Consider the following 23,414-nt stretch of genomic DNA (forward strand, 5'->3'; position numbering starts at 1 on the left):
CGCCCAAATCCGGGCGGATTTAGGCGAGCAGGGCCCTGCGCGCCGGTAGGCCTATTTTACATAGGCCTACCGGCGCGCGCAGACCCCGGGACTCGCGTAAGTCCCGGGGTTCTCCGAGGGGGCGTGTCGGGGGCGTGTAGGGGGCGGGCCCGGTCGTCGCGGCGTTTAGGGGGCGTGTCGGCAGTGTTTTGGGGGCGGGTCCGGGGGTGTGGTTACGGCCCGGGGCGGTCCGGGGGCGTGGCCACATCCTCCGTACCCGCCCCCAGGTCGTGTCCCGGCGCGCTAGCAGCCCGCTGGCGTGCGGGGATTTACTTCTCCCTCCGGGAGGCGTAAATCCCCCGACAAAGGTAAGGGGGGGGTTTAGACAGGGCCGGGGTTAGGTAGAGGAAGGGAGGGGAAGGTGAGGGGAAGGCGTTAGGGGATTCCCTCCGAGGCCGCTCCGATTTCGGAGCGGCCTTGGAGGGAATGGGGGTAGGCTGCGCGGCTCGGCGCGCGCCAGCTATACGTAATTGATAGCCTTGCGCGCGCCGATCCAGGATTTTAGCGGATACGCGCGGCTCCGCGCGTATCTACTAAAATCCCGCATACTTTTGTTGGCGCCTGGAGCGCCAACAAAAGTACGCCAACGCGCCTTGTTTGAAAATCTACCCCAAAGAGAAAAATCACAATAATTAATACAGTAGTATATGAAGCAAAGCATATTTCTTACAATCAGGCCGATACAGTACAGTGCACTCCGACGAGCGCACTGTTAGCCGGCATTTGGACGCGCGTTTTTGACGCGCTAGCTTTATCCCTTATTCAGTAAGGGTTAATAGCACGCTCAAAACGCGTGTCCAACCCCCCTGAACCTAATAGCGCCCGCAACATGCAAATGCATGTTGATGGCCCTATTAGGTATTCCCGCGCGATTCAGTAAGTAAAATGTGCAGCCAAGCCGCACATTTTACTTTCAGAAATTAGAGCCTACCCAAAGGTAGGCGCTAATTTCTCCGGGCACTGGGAAAGTGCACAGAAAAACAGTAAAAACTGCTTTTCTGTGCACCCTCTGCAATATAGTGCACTCAGCCAAGCGCCCTGGTTAACCCGTGGTTGGACATGCGTCCATAATCCCTTATGCAATAAGGGGATTAGCACGTCCAAAACGTGCGTCCAACCCCTGCTAAGCTAATAGCGCTCTTCACATGTAAATTCATGTTGATGGGACTATTAGCTATTACCTCCCAATGCAAAAATTAAATGTGTGCCCAACGCACACATTTTTACCCTCAGAAATTAACGCCTGCCTTGGTCTGACCCAGTATGGCATGTTCTTAGGTTCTTATGTTCTAAGCATGGCTTCTCTCTCAGAAGAAGAGTTATTCTGGGCTCACACAGAAGGCTTACCTTAATACTCCTGTCTCTTGCACACACACTGAGATAAAACACCTCGGTGTCAGGTGAAAAATAATATCACATTTATTATTAGCTTTTAGGAATAATTAGACAACGTAAATTGCTACAAATAACACTAAATGCTTGACTGCAATAATCAGACTGTGGGGCGGATTTTAAGAGCCCTGCTCGCCTAAATCCGCCCAAATCCGGGCGGATTTAGGCGAGCAGGGCCCTGCGCGCCGGTAGGCCTATTTTACATAGGCCTACCGGCTCGCGCAGACCCCGGGACTCGCGTAAGTCCCGGGGTTCTCCGAGGGGGCGTGTCGGGGGCGTGTAGGGGGCGGGCCCGGTCGTTGCGGCATTTAGGGGGCGTGTCGGCAGTGTTTTGGGGGCGGGTCCGGGGGTGTGGTTACGGCCCGGGGCGGTCCGGGGGCGTGGCCACATCCTCCGTACCCGCCCCCAGGTCGTGTCCCGGCGCGCTAGCAGCCCGCTGGCGTGCGGGGATTTACTTCTCCCTCCGGGAGGCGTAAATCCCCCGACAAAGGTAAGGGGGGGGTTTAGACAGGGCCGGGGTTAGGTAGAGGAAGGGAGGGGAAGGTGAGGGGAAGGCGTTAGGGGATTCCCTCCGAGGCCGCTCCGATTTCGGAGCGGCGTCGGAGGGAATGGGGGTAGGCTGCGCGGCTCGGCGCGCGCCAGCTATACGTAATTGATAGCCTTGCGCGCGCCGATCCAGGATTTTAGCGGATACGCGCGGCTCCGCGCGTATCTACTAAAATCCCGCATACTTTTGTTGGCGCCTGGAGCGCCAACAAAAGTACGCCAACGCGCCTTGTTTGAAAATCTACCCCAAAGAGAACAATCACAATAATTAATACAGTAGTATATGAAGCAAAGCATATTTCTTACAATCAGGCCGATACAGTACAGTGCACTCCGAGCGCACTGTTAGCCGGCATTTGGACGCGCGTTTTTGACGCGCTAGCTTTATCCCTTATTCAGTAAGGGTTAATAGCACGCTCAAAACGCGTGTCCAACCCCCCTGAACCTAATAGCGCCCGCAACATGCAAATGCATGTTGATGGCCCTATTAGGTATTCCCGCGCGATTCAGTAAGTAAAATGTGCAGCCAAGCCGCACATTTTACTTTCAGAAATTAGAGCCTACCCAAAGGTAGGCGCTAATTTCTCCGGGCACTGGGAAAGTGCACAGAAAAACAGTAAAAACTGCTTTTCTGTGCACCCTCTGCAATATAGTGCACTCAGCCAAGCGCCCTGGTTAACCCGTGGTTGGACATGCGTCCATAATCCCTTATGCAATAAGGGGATTAGCACGTCCAAAACGTGCGTCCAACCCCTGCTAAGCTAATAGCGCTCTTCACATGTAAATTCATGTTGATGGGACTATTAGCTATTACCTCCCAATGCAAAAATTAAATGTGTGCCCAACGCACACATTTTTACCCTCAGAAATTAACGCCTGCCTTGGTCTGACCCAGTATGGCATGTTCTTAGGTTCTTATGTTCTAAGCATGGCTTCTCTCTCAGAAGAAGAGTTATTCTGGGCTCACACAGAAGGCTTACCTTAATACTCCTGTCTCTTGCACACACACTGAGATAAAACACCTCGGTGTCAGGTGAAAAATAATATCACATTTATTATTAGCTTTTAGGAATAATTAGACAACGTAAATTGCTACAAATAACACTAAATGCTTGACTGCAATAATCAGACTGTGGGGCGGATTTTAAGAGCCCTGCTCGCCTAAATCCGCCCAAATCCGGGCGGATTTAGGCGAGCAGGGCCCTGCGCGCCGGTAGGCCTATTTTACATAGGCCTACCGGCGCGCGCAGACCCCGGGACTCGCGTAAGTCCCGGGGTTCTCCGAGGGGGCGTGTCGGGGGCGTGTAGGGGGCGGGCCCGGTCGTCACGGCGTTTAGGGGGCGTGTCGGCAGTGTTTTGGGGGCGGGTCCGGGGGTGTGGTTACGGCCCGGGGCGGTCCGGGGGCGTGGCCACATCCTCCGTACCCGCCCCCAGGTCGTGTCCCGAGTCGGAGGTCCCGAAAATTTAAAAAAGTAAAAAAAAAAAAAAAAATTGAAATAGGCCCACAGCTCGTGGGTTGAAAACTGGATGCTCAATTTTGCCGGAGTCCGGTTTCCAAACCCGTGGCTGTCAGTGTGCTCAAGAACCGACGCCGGCAAAATTGAGCGTCGGCTGTCAAACCCGCTGACAGCCGCCGCTCCTGTCCGAAAAGAGGCACTAGGGACGCACTAGTGTCCCTAGCGCCTCTTTTTACTGTCGGGCCTAATTTAAATAAATTTATTTACTGCATCGCGCGCACAGCAGAGTGTCCTGTGCGCGCGATGGGAGAGCGGGCACTTGCCCGCTCTCCCGCGTTTTTTACTGTATTGGCCCGAATGTTGTTTAGGACCCAAGGTATCATGCGGCTCCTGACGTGTATAATGTTTTGTCCGTTTATAGCTTTGCTTACTTTTAACACTGGCAGCTGTGAGCTTGAGGCAGGAGAGGGTCCCCCTCTCTCACTATTTTATCAGTCCTGGCCTCACAGTTCAGCACATCAGACCCCAGTGCTGCTTTAATGCTTACCTTCATGCTTGGGTGTTGTCTATAGCTCCAGAAGCTCCCAAATTCTTATTGGATAGTTTTCAGGGTTTCAGCACTTAAGCATTTGCATTGGTGAATCCTCAAAAGCTGAAGAGGTTAGGGCTGTTCAGCTTGGAGAAGAGACGGCTGAGGGGGGATATGATAGAGGTCTTTAAGATCATGAGAGGTCTTGAACGAGTAGATGTGACTCGGTTATTTACACTTTTGAATAATAGAAGGACTAGGGGGCATTCCATGAAGTTAGCAAGTAACACATTTAAGACTAATCGGAGAAAATTCTTTTTCACTCAACGCACAATAAAGCTCTGGAATTTGTTGCCAGAGGAGGTGGTTAGTGCAGTTAGTGTAGCTGGGTTCAAAAAAGGATTGGATAAGTTCTTGGAGGAGAAGTCCATTAATGGCTATTAATCGAGTTTACTTAGGGATTAGCCACTGCTATTAATTGCATCAGTAGCATGGGTTCTTCTTAGTGTTTGGGTAATTGCCAGGTTCTTGTGGCCTGGTTTTTGGCCTCTGTTGGAAACAGGATGCTGGGCTTGATGGACCCTTGGTCTGACCCAGCATGGCAATTTCTTATGTTCTTATGTTCTTAAAAGCAATGATAGCAGGGGCGGTTTTAATCAACAGCATATTCAATATATGTAAGGAACATGTAAAGGACATCGCCCTTCTCTGCGGCCTCAGCATATGTAAGGGACATCACCCTTCTCTGCAGCCTTCATATCTGACAGGTTTTTTTTTACTCATTTGAGTTTAGCTAAGTGATCCCTCTATTATCCTTGCAAACAGTAATAAGATCTTGTAATTTAAGGTCAGCGTTCAGTCCTGTTAAGGCCCACAGGTATCATTAACCCTATTTGATCTGAATTGATCACACTCAGATCAATTCCATAACAAGCAACCCGCTGCCCAGCTTCCTAAGACTTCTAAGCCTTACCTGACAGCACCTTCCACAGTCTTTCCATCTTCCAGACATGGCACTTCTGCACCCTTGAGGACATCCAGCCACAACTATAACAGCTGGCATCATCCTGAGCTGGACCCAGGTAGCGGTAGCAGACAAAATGGGTGTCTGTGATGGATATCCTACGCCCACAAATGCAGACTTTAAACCTACTAACTGCAGGCTTCTTGGCCTTATATTTTTCCATATCCCTTTTTTTTTTGTAACTGAAAAGTTCCTTTGAGGCAGTAATAGAGGAAAAATAAGGGGTAGATTTTAAAACCTACGTGCAGGCGTCCATGCGCGCGCGCTACCTGGCACGCGCACACGGACGGCCAATTGTATAACATGCACGAGCAGGTGCGCACATGTTATAAAATCGGGGGTCGGCGTGCACAAGGGGGTGCACACTAATGCATCTTGCATGCGCCAACGCCCGCGGCCTTCACCCGTTCCCTCCCAGGCCGCTCCAATTTAGGAGCGGCCTGTGAAGGAACTTCCCTTCCCCCTACTCTATCCTTCCTACCCCTTCCTCTAACCTTCCCATCCTCTAGCCCTATTCTAACCCCCCTCCCCATTTCTTTACCTTACCGCGTGTGCCTGCCTTGGGGCAGGCGCAGGTTGTGCACGCTGGCACCCTGCTGGCATGAGATCCCTCGGCACAGCGGCAAATGGCCGCTGTGCCGGAGACCTCTAGCTCCTCCCTGCCCCATCCCCGCCCCTTTCCCGAAGCCCTGGGACTTAGACGCGTCCCAGGGCTTTATGCGTGTTGCCGGGCCTTTTTAAAATAGGCCCGGTCCGAGTAACCCCCACCTACGTGCGTAGGACTTTGAAAATCCGGGCCTAAATGAATCGCAAACATAACTCGGGACAGAAATCAAGGCCAGTAACAAGGCCAAAAAGGAAGACAATTTTAAGAGAGACTAGGAACACGTTCATGCTGATGAAGAGAGACTGGGGGGCTCACGAGGCAGCCTGCATGAACAGGAATTCCCGTGCATGAACAGGAATTCCCGTGCATGCTTAGTAAGACTTTTTCTAAGTTCTGAGATCTGGGTCCATGCTGGTGTTGTCAGATGAGGCCACCTAATGCATTATGGATGGTTCAAGGGAGAACCAAGAAACTGATGTGTTAGAAAGAGGAACCTTTGGCTTTATAAATGTGGTAGTGTTACTTTTTTTTTTTTTTTTTTTTTAAATCTATGTGCATTCACAGATAATGAAATTGTTCTGAAGACAAAAGAAGGGAATGTGGTCAGGCAGGAGGTGGAAAGCCAGAAATTGGTGACACTTGTAGAGAATAGCACACTGGTCAGTATTAATGCCATCCTTTATATCTAGTATGAGCAGCAAGGGCAACCTTCAGCCCTGGATGCACATGAAGCTTGCATGCAGAGACCATGAATGCCCCTCAGCTCAGGATTTCGGCATTTACCTGAAGCATGTGTTCGATTACCATAAGCACCCATGGCGCCCAAGTATTACATAAAACATGCACTGAGTGATAGTGATGAGGACCCCTTTAGTTCTGGATCCATCTGGCGCACGCATGAATGACTGTAAGCCCTCTTTGAGCCCAAGCACCTGAAGCATGAATGCAGAGAGCACATCCCCATCCTATGATTTAAATTAAGCATGCATGCGAGTACCAAGCTTACCCTTAGCCCAGGAATTACCTAAAGCGTGCATGTAAATACCATACACCTCACGGGCCCAACATTTACCTTAAGCATGCATGCACCGACAGAGAGAATCGCAATTTACCTGAAATACGTAGGCAGTGACAGTAATAACCCCTCTACCCCTCCAACCCCAGGATTTAACTGAGGCATGCATGCAGTGACAGTGAGCACCCCTGCTCCTTCCAAATTCAGGATTTAGCTGAAGCATTCATGCAGTCACAACAAGAGCCCTTCAAGCCCCAAGTCCAAGATTTACCTGATGACGTTCATGCAGTGAGAGCCCTTCCCCACCACGTGCAGGACTTACCTGAAGCATGCAGTCACAGACAGCCCCCTCCAAGCCCACTCCCTACCCCGAGTCCAGGATTTAACCGAAGCATGCATGCAGTGGCAGTGAGCACCAGCTGAGACCACCAGTGTTTGCATGCAGTGAGCAGCAACACACACCACCCCAGGCTGGAATCGTCCTGAATTACAAACTGCTTTTTCCATTCTGCTTCCCTCTGCCAACAGCTGTCCATGAAAGCAGTGCATTTCCAGGTGTCCCGGGATCTTCAGAACGTGCTGTTGGCATACAATGTGGAACAGGTAAGAGTATAGGAGGCCTGGATTCTCTGCTGGGCATCCTAGCAGGGATGTAAATTGTGGTTTTACTGCCAGGCCCTTCCCTCACATATCACAGGGAAATGGTCTTCTTAGAATAATTAGTGTGCTGTTTATTATTAGGAACGTATTACTTACAGCAAATATTTACAGAAAGAAAGGCTAAATAGCAAAAAAAAAAAAAAAAGTGGGCTGGGGAAGAGAGAGAAATAATCTTTGTGTTTGTTCCATGTTATATAGGGACACATTACAAAAATGTACATCTCTCTTTATTATCCTAAGTAAAGGTGTGCACTGTGATGCTCAGAAATTCTAAAACAAACTTAAAAGACTGAAACCTTACAATAACATCAATCTTATTATAACCTTTAACACCTGGGTCTGATGACTGAAATTATTTGTCAGGACAAAGTTAAGTAATCCATTAATTATAACCTAACTACAGAATCATATAACTACCCTTTCCCAGTTCAGCTCACGAGAACATCATTCAGTACCCACACTACTAATCCAACAAGCTCTTTTCTCTGCATCGTGTAGATATCTATCTTGCTTCTTCCACAAACACAAAGAGAAATATTAAAGAGGTCAACCAGACTTCACTAATAGCCATCCAATAAATAAAATAAAAAGATGTCGAGTAAAGAAACCATCACGTCTTCATTGTTTGGAGGTAAAGGGAACACAATACAAAACTAATTTCTTTTACCATTTTGTTGGAACTGAATACTGATGCATCTTGGGAGAAATTGTCCCCGTCATCCATAAATAACACAACATGAAGGCAGACAGCACGGTAAGAAAGACAAGACACAACAGATAACTTGCATCCAGATCTCCCACTGCTGCTTTTGGGCCATCTCCGAAGCCAGACAGTGATGACAGGAGTCTTGTTATCCACGACTTTGCAGAAAGCTCTTTTTTGCTCCCACAGCTCCCTGACTTGTGCACCCTCATTCTGTCCTTAGCTGAGTGAGTCCAAGTCCTGGAAGTCCAGCTGCAGACTGTGGCAGCCCCTTTGCACGTTTCCCCACAGGCTGCCTGCAGTACCTGTGCTCCAGGCTTACTCCCCTCCTACCTGCAGGCTTATTGAAGGGGAATGGCTGCAGCAGTAAACAGAGAGGCCCTGAGCTTGTTAGCGTTTCCCAAGAGACCGGCAATTGCTGCAAATTCCCTAAGTCTCCAGGGGAAATCCGGAAAGTTCCCAGGTATGGTACTAAACAAACATAGAAACATAGACATGACAGCATAAAGGACCAATGGTCCATCCAGTCTGCCCAACAAGCTTCCCATGGAAGTACCTACCGTGCTGTGCAGGTTACTCCCCTGCATCAGTCAGTTTTGCTTGACATCCTTTGCTTTTGGACTTGGCCGTAGAAGCAGTCCTGTGTTTTTTTCTTTAATGTCTGTGCATCAGTACCTCAGACTGTAAAAAGTCATGGCTTGCGTTGGTTGTCTTTGATTCCAAATTCCTTTTTCCTTTCACTCCCCAACCCCTTCCTTTGAAGCATAGAGTGATGTTGCAATTGCATCAAAAGCATCAAAGCTTATTGGTTAAGGGTAGTAATCCCCTGCCTTCTGTTAAGGGTAGTAACTGTGTTAGTTACCTCCATGCTGGTCAGTTCCCCAGATTCCTCTTTTCTCCCGCCATTGAAGCAGAAAGCAATGTTGGAGTTGCATCAAAAGTATCAAGGCTTATTGGTTAAGGGTAGTAACCACCGTACCTGCAAGTTACTCCCGTGCATGCTTTCTTCATTTCCTTTAGGACTTGGCCGTAGAAGCAGTCCTGTGCTTTTCCCTTATGTCTGTGTATCGTATCCCAGACCATGGAAGTTGGGACCCTCGGTTGTCATCTGAATCCAATTCCTCTTTTCCCCCTGCCATCTAAGAGGGGAAAAATATTGAAGTTGCATTAAAAGCATCAAAGCATATTGGTTAAGGGTAGTAATCGCCACGCCTTCTGCTAAGGGTAGTAACCGCCTTACCAGCAAGTTATTCCCCTGCACACTCATTTTCATCCTCTAGCCTTTAAGGATCCACAGTCTTTATCCCATGTCCCTTTGAATTCTTTGACTGTTTTCTTCTTCACCACCTCTTCCGGAAGGGCATTCCAGACCTCTATCACCCTCTCAGTGAAGAAATAATTCCTGACATTGGTTCTGAGTCATCCCCTCTGTAGTTTCATTTTGTGACCCCCTAGTTCTATTGATTTCTTTCCAATGGAAAAGGTTCAAAGTCCATACATCTTTGAAACCTTTTAGGTATCTGAAGATCTGTATCATTTCTTCCCTGCACCTCCTTTCTTCCAGGGTATACATATTTGGATCCTTCAGCCTCTCCTCATAGGTATTCTGATACAGACCTCACACAATTTTCATTGCCCTTCTCTGGACTGCCTCCATCCTGTCTCTATCCTTTTTGAGATACGGGCTCCAGAACTGAACTGTTGCAGATCTTAATATCATCCATAAGTAGACAAACTTTACCTTCTATCCCTTTTGCAATATTGCTCATAAAGATATTGAACAGAATCTGTTCCAACAACCAATCCATGTGGCACTCTGCTTAACACTGTTCTCTCTTCAGAGAAGATTCCATTTACCATTACATGCTGTCTCCTATCGGTCAACCAGTTTGCAATCCACGCCACCACCTTGGTGCTCACTCCCAAGCTTCTCATTTTATTCACAAGCCTCCTATTGGGGTTTCTCCGCGCAGGTTTTTTTTGATAAGTATGAGAAAAAAAAAAGAGTGTGAAAGCTTGCTGGGCAGACTTGGATGGGCCGTTGGTCTTCTTTTGCCGTCATTTCTATGTTTCTATGTGGGACCATATCAAAAGCTTTGCTGAAAAGGTCATGGAATAGTCATGAAAAGTTGAGAATCACTGTATCTACATTATGGCAAGTCAATGTGAGCAGAACCTTAATAAGGAGAAATTCAGCTTTAGAGCACTTCAGCAGTTGCTGCACCTCTACAGCATTAGGGTTGAGAATTGGTTTGGAACCAGAAACTGGAGCAGGAACTGGAATCTGAGTTGGAATATGAAACTGAAATTGAGACATGAAGCTGGAACTGGAACTTGGAGCAGGAACTGGAGTCTTGAGTTGGAACGTGTAGGAACCATGACATAGACTGTGGACCCCTAGCCTGAGTTGGGGTTGACGCTACCTGAGGGGGGAACCCCCCGCAGGTCCCCAATGTCAGGAGGCGAGGCCGGAGGAAGACAGGGGTCAACTGGAGCTTTGCCAATACCAGCCCACGTCCCCCGCAGATTAAACCCTTGGGTACCAGGGCTGGCTGGTCTTAGGTGGGCCCCTGTGGAGATGTATCTGCGTAAGGTCCGAGGGTGAAGTTGGAACGAGGTTCGAGGACAGATGGGTGGCTGGCAGGGCAAAAGCCAGGCCAAGGTCCGGGTGCTGGCAACTAGCCAGAGAGGTGAACGCTTGACCGATGGTAGGTGGCAGGCAGGCCGGGAGTGGTTCAGACCAAAGGCCAAGGGCTAGAGGCTAGCAGGCAAGATAAAGTCCGATCTAAGGTTCAAAGGCAGGCGACAGACAAGCAGGGTGAAGTCCAATCCAAGGTTTAAAGCCAGGAGGTCCGTCCGAGAGAAAGGCACAGGAAGCAGGGGACAAGGACCAGGTACTGGAACAGGAGTCAGGTACTGGAACAGAAGACCTTCCAGAAGACCCCCAGGATCCCGAGAGGAAGCAATGCAGGAGACTCATTGCCAAGCCGTATGGGTACGGCCCGAGGGACCCTTAAATAGGCCAGAGATGATGACGTCATCCTCCTTGGCGGGAGCAGGCCCTTTAAACAGTGGCCAGCGCCGCACGCACGTGCCTAGGGGGAACCCCGGGCAGGGCCAGAAGCTGGCGGCGTCCCATGCGAGGATGCCCTGGCATCCCGAGAATGCGAGCGGAGTAGAACCAGGAAGGCAGGCTGCTGCAGCCAAAGACCCAGGCATGGCAAGGAGGCGTCGCCGGCCAGATGGAGCCGGCATAGGGGTTCCACAGATGGTGAGTGCAACAGTACCCCCACCTCTAGGGCCCCTCCCCGGGGGTCTTGGCTTCCTAGGATGGGCGTGGTGGAACTGCCTGATCAAGTCCTTATCAAGCATATTGGCAGCGGGTTCCCAGGAATTCTCTTCAGGGCCAAAGCCCTCCCAGGTTAGCAGATATTCCCACCTGTGACCTCTTTTCCTTATGTCCAAGATGTCGCATACTTGGTAGATGGAATCATCCTCAGCGACTAACGGTTGAACCCCGGGCGGGACCGGAAGCTGGTGGTGTCCCATGTGCAGGCAAGGCTGAGGAGGCCCTGGCGTCCGAGAGTGCGAGTGGATTAGAACCGGGAAGGCAGGCCGCTGCAGCCAAAGACCCAGGCACGGCAAGGAGGTGTTGCCGGCCAGATGGAGCCGGCATAAGGGTTCCGCGGATGGTGAGTGCAACAGAACGTGGAACTGAAGCTCAGAGCAGGGACTGGAATTGACTCAGGAAGTGGTGTGGGAAGTAGAAACAGGACTGAAACCTGGGACAATGACTGGATCTGCGACTAGAACAAGAACTGGATCTGCAGCTTGAAATCAGAACTGGAGCAAGGGCTGACGTAAGGAGTGGATCTGCAACTTGAAGCAAGGACTGATGTAAGCACTGATGTAAGGACTGGACCCACAACTTAGAGCAAGGGCAGGCTGGAATCAAGGCAGGATCTGGAAATGGAAACTGTAGCTAGAGCTTGGAGCAGGAACCATAGCTGGGCAAGACTTAAGGCAAAACAGGAATTTCGAGCTGCAGCTGAGACTTGAGGCAAAGAGCAGAGCTGAACTGTGAAACGGGCAAGTTCACCTGGCTAGAGAGCTTGGATAGCCTTTTGGTTGTTGTGAACAACTTCAGTTTCCAAGCAATCCCCTTTTAGCCTGGCTTTGGCCAATCTGGTCTTCTGGAAGAAGTGATCATTTTCTCCCTTCTTGGTCTCTTATGTTTCCTAACTCTGCTTACTTCCAGTTCACTGGCTGGCTTGATGTAATATTTCATGGCTCGTGGGTAGGCCCTGCGATCCATGGCACTCATCTGGGACCACTGACCTGCTGGTCTCTTTCTTCTGTACTCCGCTGGGTGCTTGCTCTGTGGCAGGATACTGCCATCATCATTACCCTCCACAGCTCTTCTAGGCATGCAAGCGCCGGACTGTGACACATTTAAAGGGCCTGTGGCCCTCCTCATGATGTCAAGGCTCCAGCCCTATATAGAGCTTCTCAGGGCTCCTTCCTTCGTCTCAGCAACATGTCGGCTATACCTTGTATGTAATGTGAGTTGCTGCTTTTCCTGCTTTCCTGATCCTGTGCCTGCCTCATCTCTTCAGCCCAGCCTACTTTTATTTTTTTTATTTTTTATATCTTTTTATTTGAGTTTGAGTTGTTTACACACATCAGGTAGTTACAGAAAACGAGTAGTACAGTAATCCTGACAAGCAGAACATTTGATTACCAATAAACAAAACAAGTTAAATTTACAATATGATCATTATGAACATACGGTACTTTGGCTTCACAAGAACTTGCTGGCTCTCAACGGGAAACCAATTATCTAGATACTTATGAGGTGCCTATTAGGCGAACTTTAGATTTACCCAAACGAATCCTAGTAAATACTTGTGCTCAAACTTTTTATTATATAGTCCTCTGATAACCTTATCCCCATCCTCCCCCCCCCCACCCCTCTCCTCATTAGCTCTCCTTCTAATTTTGGGTTGTATTATATTATCATTATTAAACACTTCCTGGTTATGGTTGTCTAATTCTTAAGTGTCCATTGGTATCTACACGTATCAATTTCATGTATGGCAATAGGTAAGTTATTGTTCGGTGAAGAAAGCAAGGATTCTCATCGTGGTCTCGGCATTTTGCGTCACAAGGAAGGGATCCCATATATCCTTAATCCTTGCTTTTTGTTTTCTGCTTCCTTCTTAACCGAGAGAAAATCAAAAATAGCCCGTTTAAGCATCTTATTTAACCAATGTTGATACTCAGGCGCCTCTGCAGAAAGCCAGGCTGATAATATGGTCAGATTTGCCAGTAGGGCTGCTATGTCAATAAACCTGCATTGTACTTTTTGAAGCCTCATCTGTTCTGTATTAATCTTCCCAAATAACCATATTTGTGGGTCATCTGGTATATCTTGTCCAAAAGTCTGGAACATAATTCCTGTATTTCCAGCCAGAGGTCATGCACTTTTGAGCACAACCAGAAACAATGTAAGTAATCCCCTTCTAAGGTCTCACATTTCACACAAAGAGATGATTGGCAAATTTTCAATTGAAAGGCTGTCTTCTTTGAGTAATAATATTGCCAAATGAATTTAAACTGCAATTCTCATAAATTGGAGTTTTCAGATATTTTAGGTATTCTTTTCAGATATTCCTTAATGCCTAAGACAGATATGTCCAAAGTAGAGTATTTCTCCCATTTCCTTAAAATGGCCAAAGAGGGATCAGTGGAATTTTGCCTCATCAAGGCCTTCGCAAAGTGTGAACATTTTGTCTTACCCAGGGAAGGGCCAAGAAGAGTAGCTTCTAGTAAGCTATATTTGGATAGTGGGTAATCTTGCAAGCCTAAGGAAGTTACTTAATGTCTGATTTGTAAGTAGGCATAGAAATCAGAGTTATGCAACCCATATTTGACCCTTAACTCCATGAAACTGTAAATCTGGCGTTGAGTGCCATTAATTAGTTGCCCTATGTATTTTAATCCTTTGTCCGCCCAACTTCTAAATAATGGGTTGTTTATTCCTGGTGAAAACTGAGGGATGCCACAGATTGGAATCAACGGTGTCACCTTATATCTGATGCCCCCATATGCTCGTAAACAAGCACACGCTCTTCTTCCGGAGTCTAAAATTAGGAAGTGTCTAACTTTTGTCGGAAGCAAACCCATTGGCAATTGTATTAAGGCTGTAAGGGCAAACCCTTGAAACCATGCATGTAGATGTAGCTGGGAGGAATGATAAGAAGTCCCAGCAAACCAGTCTTTAAAATGTTGCATCATACAAATTAGGTTATATTTTCTAAAGCCTGGACAAGCCAAGCCCCCATTCTGTAACGGTTCATCTAGATAGCTAAGCACTATTCTTGCTTTCCGTCCTTGCCACATAAATTTTCGAAAGGCTCTTAAGATCTCCTAAAGGTCTTGTTTTTATAGCCACATGGGTAACATTTGAAATAAATGTAACCACCTAGGGAGTTCATTCATTTTTAATAAATGTATCCTGCCAGTAAGTGAAATGGGTAAGTGTGACCCATTTCACTTACTGGCAGGCGTTCCTTAATATTACTGGCAGGCGTTCCTTAAGATTTTTCAGCATGGGATGGATGTTCCAATGGTAGATTTTAGTGATATCGGGGGGGATCATGACCCCTAAATATTTGAAATGCGTATCCAACCAGCGAAGAGGAAACTCAGATCCCCAGATTTGCTGTAAATGTCCAAAAACTGACATAGCCTCGGACTTTTCTCTATTAATCTTTAACCCGGAAAAGGATCCGAACCTAGTTTGATGGTCTAATACCAGTGGTAGGGAAAGGGGCGGTTCTGTTAAGAAAATAAGTAAATCATCAGCAAAGGCCACTATTTTGAAGGATGTGTTATCTACTTCTAGTCCTCTTATTGCGCCATCTTCCACTATGACTCGCAAAAGCGGATCCAGAGATAGGACATATAAAAGTGGTGATAAGGGACACCCTTGTCGGACTCCCCTTTGTGGGGTGAATGGACTTGTAATGGTGCCATTGACAAGGAGATGAGATGTGGGATTTGTATAAAGAAGAGATATATATTGGAGCACATTTCCTGTAAAACCATAATGACCCAGAACTGAAAATAAGTAAGGCCAGGCTACCCGATCAAAGGCCTTTTCCGAGTCAAAGCTTACTGCAAAAGATGCTAGATGATGGGAGGTACAGTAAGCCATTGCTGTTGTTAAGTTCACTATATGTGAGCTTGATGAACTGCCTTTTACGAAGCCCACTTGATTGCTGGAGATTAAACTAGGAAGAACTATACTTATACGCATGGCCAACACATTGGCTAACAGTTTAAGATCGCAATTTAACAACGATATTGGTCTATATGATGCCGCCTGGGGCACATCCTTACCCGGTTTGGGCAACACAGTTATATATGCTTTATTAAAGTTGGGCGGGAACGTACCCTTAGTTAGGCCGTTCTGGAAAAATTGATATAAAGGACCAGATATTTGATTTTGTAAGATTTTAAAATAGTCGTATGAGAACCCATCCGGTCCTGGGGCTTTGCCCATTTTACTAGCCTTATTAACCCTTATTAACTCAGGGGGAGTGATTGGTCTGTTTAATACCTCTATTTGTTGTGGCGTGAGTTGTGGTAGGCTCAAATTTTTAAAAAACTGTTCCTCCTCTAATTGTCCCCCTAGTCGATCCTCAGTATATAAGTGTGCATAAAATGAACTCTCCCCAATTTCTGCTTCCCATGTGGCCCAGGTGCCTTGGGCTGTCTTTGGTTCTACTTCGTCTCATTCTTATTAAATTTGCTAGTAATTTCCCCATCTTATTCCCGGGTCTGAAAAAATTATGTTCCGCAAATTGGAAACTCTTCATAGCCCTTTGTTGTAAGTATGTTTGTAATTCTCCAAGTGTGGCATAATAACTATTTATATTTGCAGAAGAGGGGTCATGAATCATTTGTTGTTTAACCTGAATTAATTCAGTTTCTAGTTGTAAAATTTTAGAATTCATCTGCTTATTTCTGGATCGTAAATATGAAATTATCTCCCCTCTCATTACCGCCTTACTCATATCTCAAAAAAGACAAGGGTTGTCAATATGTTGGGCATTAGCTTCACTGAAGAGAGACCATTTATCTCGTAAAAACTTTTGAAAATCAGAATTATTTTTCATATATGCGGGGTAGCGCCACCATTTTGTCTGTGGATTCTGCCCTCCTAACTATATATCCACCCAAATTATTGCGTGGTCAGAGACACTAGCATGCCCAATATTTGCCTCCCTAACAAATGGGAATATAGTTTGGGCCCCAAGGATATAGTCGATGCGAGACAGTGTTTTGTGTGCTTTGGAGACATGGGTATAGTGCTTTTCCTCGGGGTGTAAATTGCGCCAGAAATCGAGAAGCTGTAGGCATTTACAGAATTTAGCTAAACATGTGGGGCAGGTGCCCAGCAGCCGAGGATTGGTTTTAGTGGATTTATCTAAATATGGATCCAGAGTTGTGTTAAAATCTCCAGCTATAAGAAGCCATCCCTGCATATATTTCATAATCTGACCAATTAACATGTGGAAAAAATATTGAGATGGCGAATAGGGCCCATAAAGGTTGTATAATGTGACTTCCCTGCCATTTAGTTTTCCTGTGAGGATGGAATATCTGCCTTCAGGGTCGACTATCTCTAAATTCAGTTGAAAATTTATAGACCTATGAAATAATATCGCCACCCCTGCTTTTTTACCCTTAGCCGGTGAGTAATATACTTGCCCCACCCAATCACGGCAAAATTTTTTACTTTCATCTGCTGTCAGATGAGTCTCCTGTAAGCACGCAATATCTACTTTAGTTCTCCTTAAATGTTGAAGCACTTTCGCCCTCTTGATAGGATTGCCTAGCCCATTTACATTCAAACTAGCCAATCACACTGTAGAGGGAGTCATGGGCCCACCACAGTTATTAATTCTAACTGATGTCTCATTGTAACCGGCCTGAGAGTCCCCCAGCCTAGACTCTCCAGCCATAGCATCAGATGGGTCCACCATCTTCCATGGTAGCACAAGAATGATATTTTAACAACCACAACAGCCATTCTGTTTCTGTATACTGTCAGTAGAGCTAGCTTAAATGTTCCCACCCCACCCGCACCCTCCCCCCCCTTCCCCTTCCCTCTATTTCCCCTATAACACATTACCAAATGACCTTCATGAAATCTCAGGGGAGGTTGAGGATCACTAAAGGATGTGCTGGGGCACCATCCAATCCAAATCTTTCAGATCGACCAGTAAAAGTCTGTTTGTTCCCTGGGCTAGAAGCCCAATGTGGAAGTTTTAACCTTCACGCCACAGACTTATCAGGTAATTCCTTGTTCCCCTATATGACTGGAAGGTCAGGAAGCTGTCCTTTAGTACACGTGGAGAGCAGATGTCATTCCACCGTCAGGGAATCATCGCGGTCTTGTCCTCCTCCTTTGGTTGTCCGAACAAGCGCAATGTTTGAGAAATGTTCGTGAGGGATATTGAACATACGAACCCATAAAAAATAAAACTTGTACATTCTATCTTCAGTGTAACTTCAAACATTAAAGTTTCAACCTTCTTCGGAGTGCTTTTTATTATAACGGAATGTAAACCCAAATAAAATTGGGTTTTAGAACTCACCCTTAAGCCCCTCTACAAAAGATCTCGCCTCTGTAATATTAGTAAAAAGATGAACTGTCCCTGCGTGCCAAATTCTTAAATTTGCCGGGTACTGTAGTTGGAATTTATATTCTGGTGGTATAGTTCAGTGCAGAGTGGACTGAAGGCTTTCCTTTTCTGTGAAAGTTGTGTGGAGAAATCCTGAAACATGTGAACAGGTATCGATTGGTAGGTCAGATCTTTTTGCGATCGGAAGGCTTGCAATATTTTCTGCTTTTGGGACCAATTTAACATGCGGGCTAAACCATGCGGGGTCTCTTTTCACCGTCCTGCCGTCTGCCTAATCGGTGAGCTCGCTCGATACTTAACTTCCCTTCCAGGTCTGGAAGTGTCAGAGCCTTCGGTAGCCATTTTTCCAGGAATGGCCCTAGATTTTGTTCCTCAATAGACTCCGGCAGTCCTGTGATGTGAATGTCACTTGGTTGCGCCCTGTTTTCAAGATCATCCAGTTTGTCTGCACTATCCAGGGCTGTTTTATCAAGGGCAGAAACTTTCCAAACCAGTGAGGAGTTTTCTTCCTCCAAATTAGCAATTCGCGTCTCCGCATGGTCCATTCTTGGGGGAAGATCTTCTATGGTATTTTTAAGTTCCTGAAATTGGGACGCCAGTTCCGTGAACTGAGAGTCCAGGGCTCTCACCACGGCTTCGGTGACTTGGGCTGTAAGATTGCCCGGGATTTATTTCGGTGGGGTGCCAGGTGAATCACTGGTGAGAGGAGAGAGAGTATTACGGCCGGTTGCCAGTGCCATTTTGTCAGAAGCGTTTTTGCTTTTATCTTTCTCTTTTTTACCCCTCTCAAGGGCATGTTGATTTGCTATTTTAACATGTACTTATCAATAGGCATGTACCTCTTCTGCTACGTGGTAGAGGCAGCTTTTCTCATCCGTGGAGTGCCGATTTTGGTATATTTGGTTGGATGGTGCCCGGAGCCGAACTAGCACACGTCTGCTCTGCTGCACCACATCACGTGACCCCCCCCCCCCAGCCCAGCCTACTTCATCTCTCCATCCCATCTTGTCTTGTCCTTATCCAGCCCTTGCCTCCTTCCTACCCTTCCATGTCAGTCCTTCTCCTTGTCTTCTCCATCTGCTCTCGAACTGATTTCTAGATCTGACCTTAGCCTGGCTCTTAAACACTCTTGTCTGCAGCCTGCCTCTGATCCTCACCCAGATATCGACCATTCTTGCCTGCCTCCCGCTACCAACCCTAGCCTGGATATTGATCCTCCTATTTGGCCCCCTTCCTAGCCTGATACTGGATCTACGCCCTTGCCTCAACCTTAGAGACTCTCACCTAAGACCTGCTGATCCCTGGAATCCAAGGACTCAACCAAAGGGTTGGTATATGTGAAGTTCCTGATCGGTCTCTTCCCAGCGTAGTTCTGTCAGCTGTCGGTAAGGACCTACGGGGTCTTCCCTGTAGGGTGAGCCAATCTGCCCACAGCACAAGGGTCCACAAATCTTACACTCAATTGCTAAGGCTCTGGCTTTTTGATCTTCCAGTTGTTGCTGGTTTGAATCCCACTGGTGCTTTCCCTTGACATTACCCCATCTATCAAGAGTGACCTCCAGGTTCCTCAGGCCTGTTTTCTGGGGGTATTGTTTATAGAAGGCTCTGACTTTGTCTACATATTACTTTAATGTTTTCCTCTGGTTCCCATGAATATTCTTCCTGCCCATAGGCTTCTTACTTGATGAGATATTGTAGCTTATTCCTTTCACTAGGAGGAATTGCTTGACTAGGTATTCTTCATGACTAGATAGCTGCAGTGGAGGAGGTAGCTTCTGGGTTCTCAATAAATGGTTAACAATAAGGATACATGGAAAACAAAGTGGATTCCTAAAGAAAAGAGGTAGCTGTAGCCCAAAGGTGGTGGGGTTAACTTGATGGATGATGGGAAATGGTTCCAGGTATCAGTGGTCCAGTTTCCTACTGATTTGGATGAATTAAAGAGGGTCAATAATCAGCTGCATGGAGTCTGGCTAACTTGTATTGGATATTCAGTGGCATGGGTGCACTGCTGAATAAACCCAGTAAGTTAGGGAGGCGGAGAATGACCGAAGGTTTGCCTAGGGCACCAATTACTCATGCTCAAATACAGGGCTCCAGCACAGTGCTCTCTCTCCTACAGTGGCAGTTGCTGCAACAAAGTATGTCATTCTTTGGCACATTGGATCTGGACCAGGATCACTCTGAGTCTCTTGCTGAAGGATTTTGCTCCCCAAAAATGTTGGCGCTCTAGGTGAATGTCTAGTTTTCCTAATGGAAGCACCAACCTTGTGGATAAGTTTCTTAGGCTAACATTACCTATTCTAAGAAAATTCTAAATTTAGCCAGCTAATTTAGCAGGATAACACTGAATATCAGTGTTATCTTTGCTCTTTCTCAAAATGCCTGTGATCTGGCTAAATTTTTAGCTGGTTAAAGACTTAGCCGGATAAGTCATGGGTGGTGAAATTGGCATGAATTTCCATACTCATAGTTTGTTCTACATAGTAACATAGTAATGACGGCAACAATAGACCAAAATGGTCCATCTAGTCTGCCCAGCAAGCTTCCCAAGGTAGTAACTGCCGTTCCATGTAGGTTACCCCCACGTTTCTATTAAGGGTAGTAAAGTTCTAAGTTTGGAACTTAGCCAGAAAAAATGTTTAAATATGGACCTCTAGGTTTTTTTGAGGCTGGCCACTCTTTCTGGCCCATGGCATTTGTAGGCCTCTTTTCTTTTTGGTTGGCCTGTCATTTGTAGCAAATTTTGAGGTGTACAGTTGTTTCATGAGCTCCACCTGGATTTGGTGCAATTTCTGGACCTCACTTCAAGCTGCAGGGACCAGAGAGTTGGGATTTACAGAAGGATGATTCTTGGGGTGGAACCCATTGTTCACAAAAAACAGTGTCTGTTAGGTAGAGGAACATTCAGTGTTATTGTGTGCAAATTCAGCATACAGTAGAAGTTCAATCCAGTCTTCTGGATGGCAGTGGAGGAAGCACCACAGGTATTGCTCCAGCACCTGATTGATTCATCTTTAGTCTGTCTGTCTGAGGGGGCTAGCCAGTGGAGGTAAAGAGCTGAATGTCCATTTGTCAGTAAGTGGTTCTTCAGAAGCATTAATTAAATGATCCATGGTCAGAAATGATGCAGTTAGGAAGATAATGGAGTTTGAAGACATTGAAACAAGTTTGTTCTGTTTCCTCAGTAGTAGGTAACTGGATGAAGGGCACTAAATGGACCATCTTGGTTGATTACCACCATGATCACAATGTTACTTTGTGAGGGTGGAAGGTCTATGATAGTAGTTTAGGCTGAGAGTGGCCTAAGGTTGTAGAGGTGTGGTGGTGGCTTGCAGATGACCTACCTTAGTACAAGAGCACAGGTCGCAGGAACAAAGGTGTTACATGGATACTCAGCTTGGCCCAGCAGAAACTATTGGAAAGTAGAAGAGATTTGGTTCTTTCTGAATGACTCACATATGGGAATCGTGGCACAAGTGGAGAGCTTCAAGTTGAGCAGCCCCAGGTGGTACATAGACTTGGTTTTGCTATAGAAAGAGTCCTCTATCTTCCTGAATTAGCAATGGTCCTATAGACGACAGTACCTTATTAAGTTCAGCTTGTACTACAGGGACTTGGTTGCTGGTGTCCCATATTAGTGCTAGCAAGTATGGGGTCAGAGTTGCTCCAACACCCCAGCAGCATTCTAGGATTGTTGGGGGCTCAGTGTCTTTCTCAGATATATTCTGGTAGTGTTTCCCTTGATGGAAGAGTTCACTTACCTTCCCATTCTGGATACTAGGGAGGCAGGAAATCTGGTAATCAAAGTGTGTGAAGAATAAATCCTAGCGCATCAACCTGGGATTCAGATCTCTGGATGTTCAGAGATATTCTAAGTTGCAGTGGTCCAGAAGGATCTGTATGGGTGTGAGGACCCTTCCAACTAATGTCTCCATTCCTGAAGTGCCACCTTGATGGCCAGAAGTTCTCTATACAGGGGAGCACAATTTGTTTGGCAGATGACAGCATTCTGGACAGATAGATGCAGGGATGCAGGTGTTGGCAAGGACCTAGCCACTGAGCCAATACTAGTCCGATGACCAAGTCTGAAGCTTCTGGTTCCACTGTGAAGGGAAGCATCAGGTCTGGGTGTATCAGGGGAAAAACAGTGGTAAATGCTTCTTTTTCAAAGGTCTACTGTACCTCAAGAGCCCATTGAAGCTTTGCAGGTTCCTGTAACAAGATATCAGGGATGACACAATTCTAAAAATAACCTTGGATAAATCAACAATAAAAGTTTGCAAAAGTTATGAAACACTGAATGTCCCAAATGCTTTGAAGAGTGACCCAATGACATATGCCTGGATCTTCTGGGGGTCCATTTTATTCTCTCAGAATTCTACCTCCTGTTGATCAAACAGACACTTTTCTGGTTTTTCATATAGACTATGTTCTCAGAATCTCTTCGGTGCTGAGTTACATACTTCTCATGGAATTCAACTGTCTCCAAACAAATGAGGAATATCATTGATATAGACTACTACATAATGGTCTAGACTCTAGGCCATCTCAGCAGGTGCCACTGAAGGACATCTGGAAGGTGCTGGGTGCAATAGTAAGGACAAAGAGCATAACACTGCACTTAAAGTGGGTATATCAAGTCCAGAATGTGGTTTTCCATTTGCCTCTGGCTCAGATTCAGACCAATTTACAAGCAACTTGAAATCCATCCCAGAGAGGATGCGGGCATTTCAAACTTGATCAAGGAGCTCGGGGATCAAATACAGCAGGGACTGGTTCCACATAGCAGTTTGATTCAGGGCTCAATAGTCCACGTACAGATGAAGACTTTCCTTTTTTGCAAAGATTACTGGGGTTCCAGTTGGCAAGGTTGATATTTCTATGCATCCTTTATTTAGATGATCTTGCAAATACTCTCTTAGGGTAGCCAGCTCAAGTTCAGACATTAAATAAAGTGATCCTGTGGTATTCTGGAGTCTGGTACCAGGTCATCTGTGAATTCATAATGTGAGGGAAGATGATCAACATTGTGCTTCTCAAAGAGTTCCCAGTATGTCTCGTTTTTTCTAGGCACAGAAGTCTGGACTTGCAGAGGTAGCTACACTGAAGCCCTTTTCAGAAATGACTCTCTTTTGTTGCTTGAATCAACTATAGTCTACTGATTTGGATAAGCCTGCTCTAGAGTTGGAGAGCAAAGGACTGCTTAAAGGGCTAAACCAATGCTGAGCTCTCCATATACATTGTCTTGAGGATTCACATGGAGGAATGAGAGGTCCTGGGAGGGTTATTTCCCTGGTGCCTTGTCCAGACAGTCCATGCTGTACTGGGCTGACTCATTTTCCACCAGTCACATCTGGGGTCATCCAGGAAAATGGTGTCCAGCCTCCCCACAATATAAGCAGAGGCTTTGGGAGCTCCTCCTCTCTTTCTTTTCGGGAGCAAACTGTGAGTGCTCTGTGGATACCTGCATTGGCTCTGGATAGGGGAACTTATGGGGTGTGTGGGGAGTAGGGCCTGAGTAACTGTGTTGTTTCTTCCACTCCTGCTGCTGCTCAGTCAGTTCCTTGTGGGAGGTTTATTCAGACCAATTTCTCCTTTATCTCATCTTTGAATCTCCTTTGGAACTGGTACTATTGAGTGGGTTCATTCCATTTGGTGTCAATAATAAATTGACAGAACTGGAACACATACAAAACAACTGACCAAGTTGCTTGTCTAAAGTG

The 23,414-nt window shown here is 46.5% G+C and overlaps 1 protein-coding gene across 1 annotated transcript in view; it reads left to right on the top strand.

Annotated features, from left to right (window-relative positions):
- Nucleotides 1–23,414, top strand: part of LOC115087471 (inactive dipeptidyl peptidase 10-like) — a 135,520-nt gene that overhangs the window by 85,499 nt on the left and 26,607 nt on the right. The window contains exon 6 of the mRNA XM_029594695.1: nt 7,138–7,212. Coding sequence (XP_029450555.1) covers nt 7,144–7,212 — 69 coding nt within the window. The 5' untranslated portion in view covers nt 7,138–7,143. The remainder of the gene's footprint in view (nt 1–7,137; nt 7,213–23,414) is intronic.

This window comes from Rhinatrema bivittatum, chromosome 3 (assembly GCF_901001135.1).
Source record: "Rhinatrema bivittatum chromosome 3, aRhiBiv1.1, whole genome shotgun sequence".
Taxonomy (NCBI): Eukaryota; Metazoa; Chordata; class Amphibia; order Gymnophiona; family Rhinatrematidae; genus Rhinatrema; species Rhinatrema bivittatum.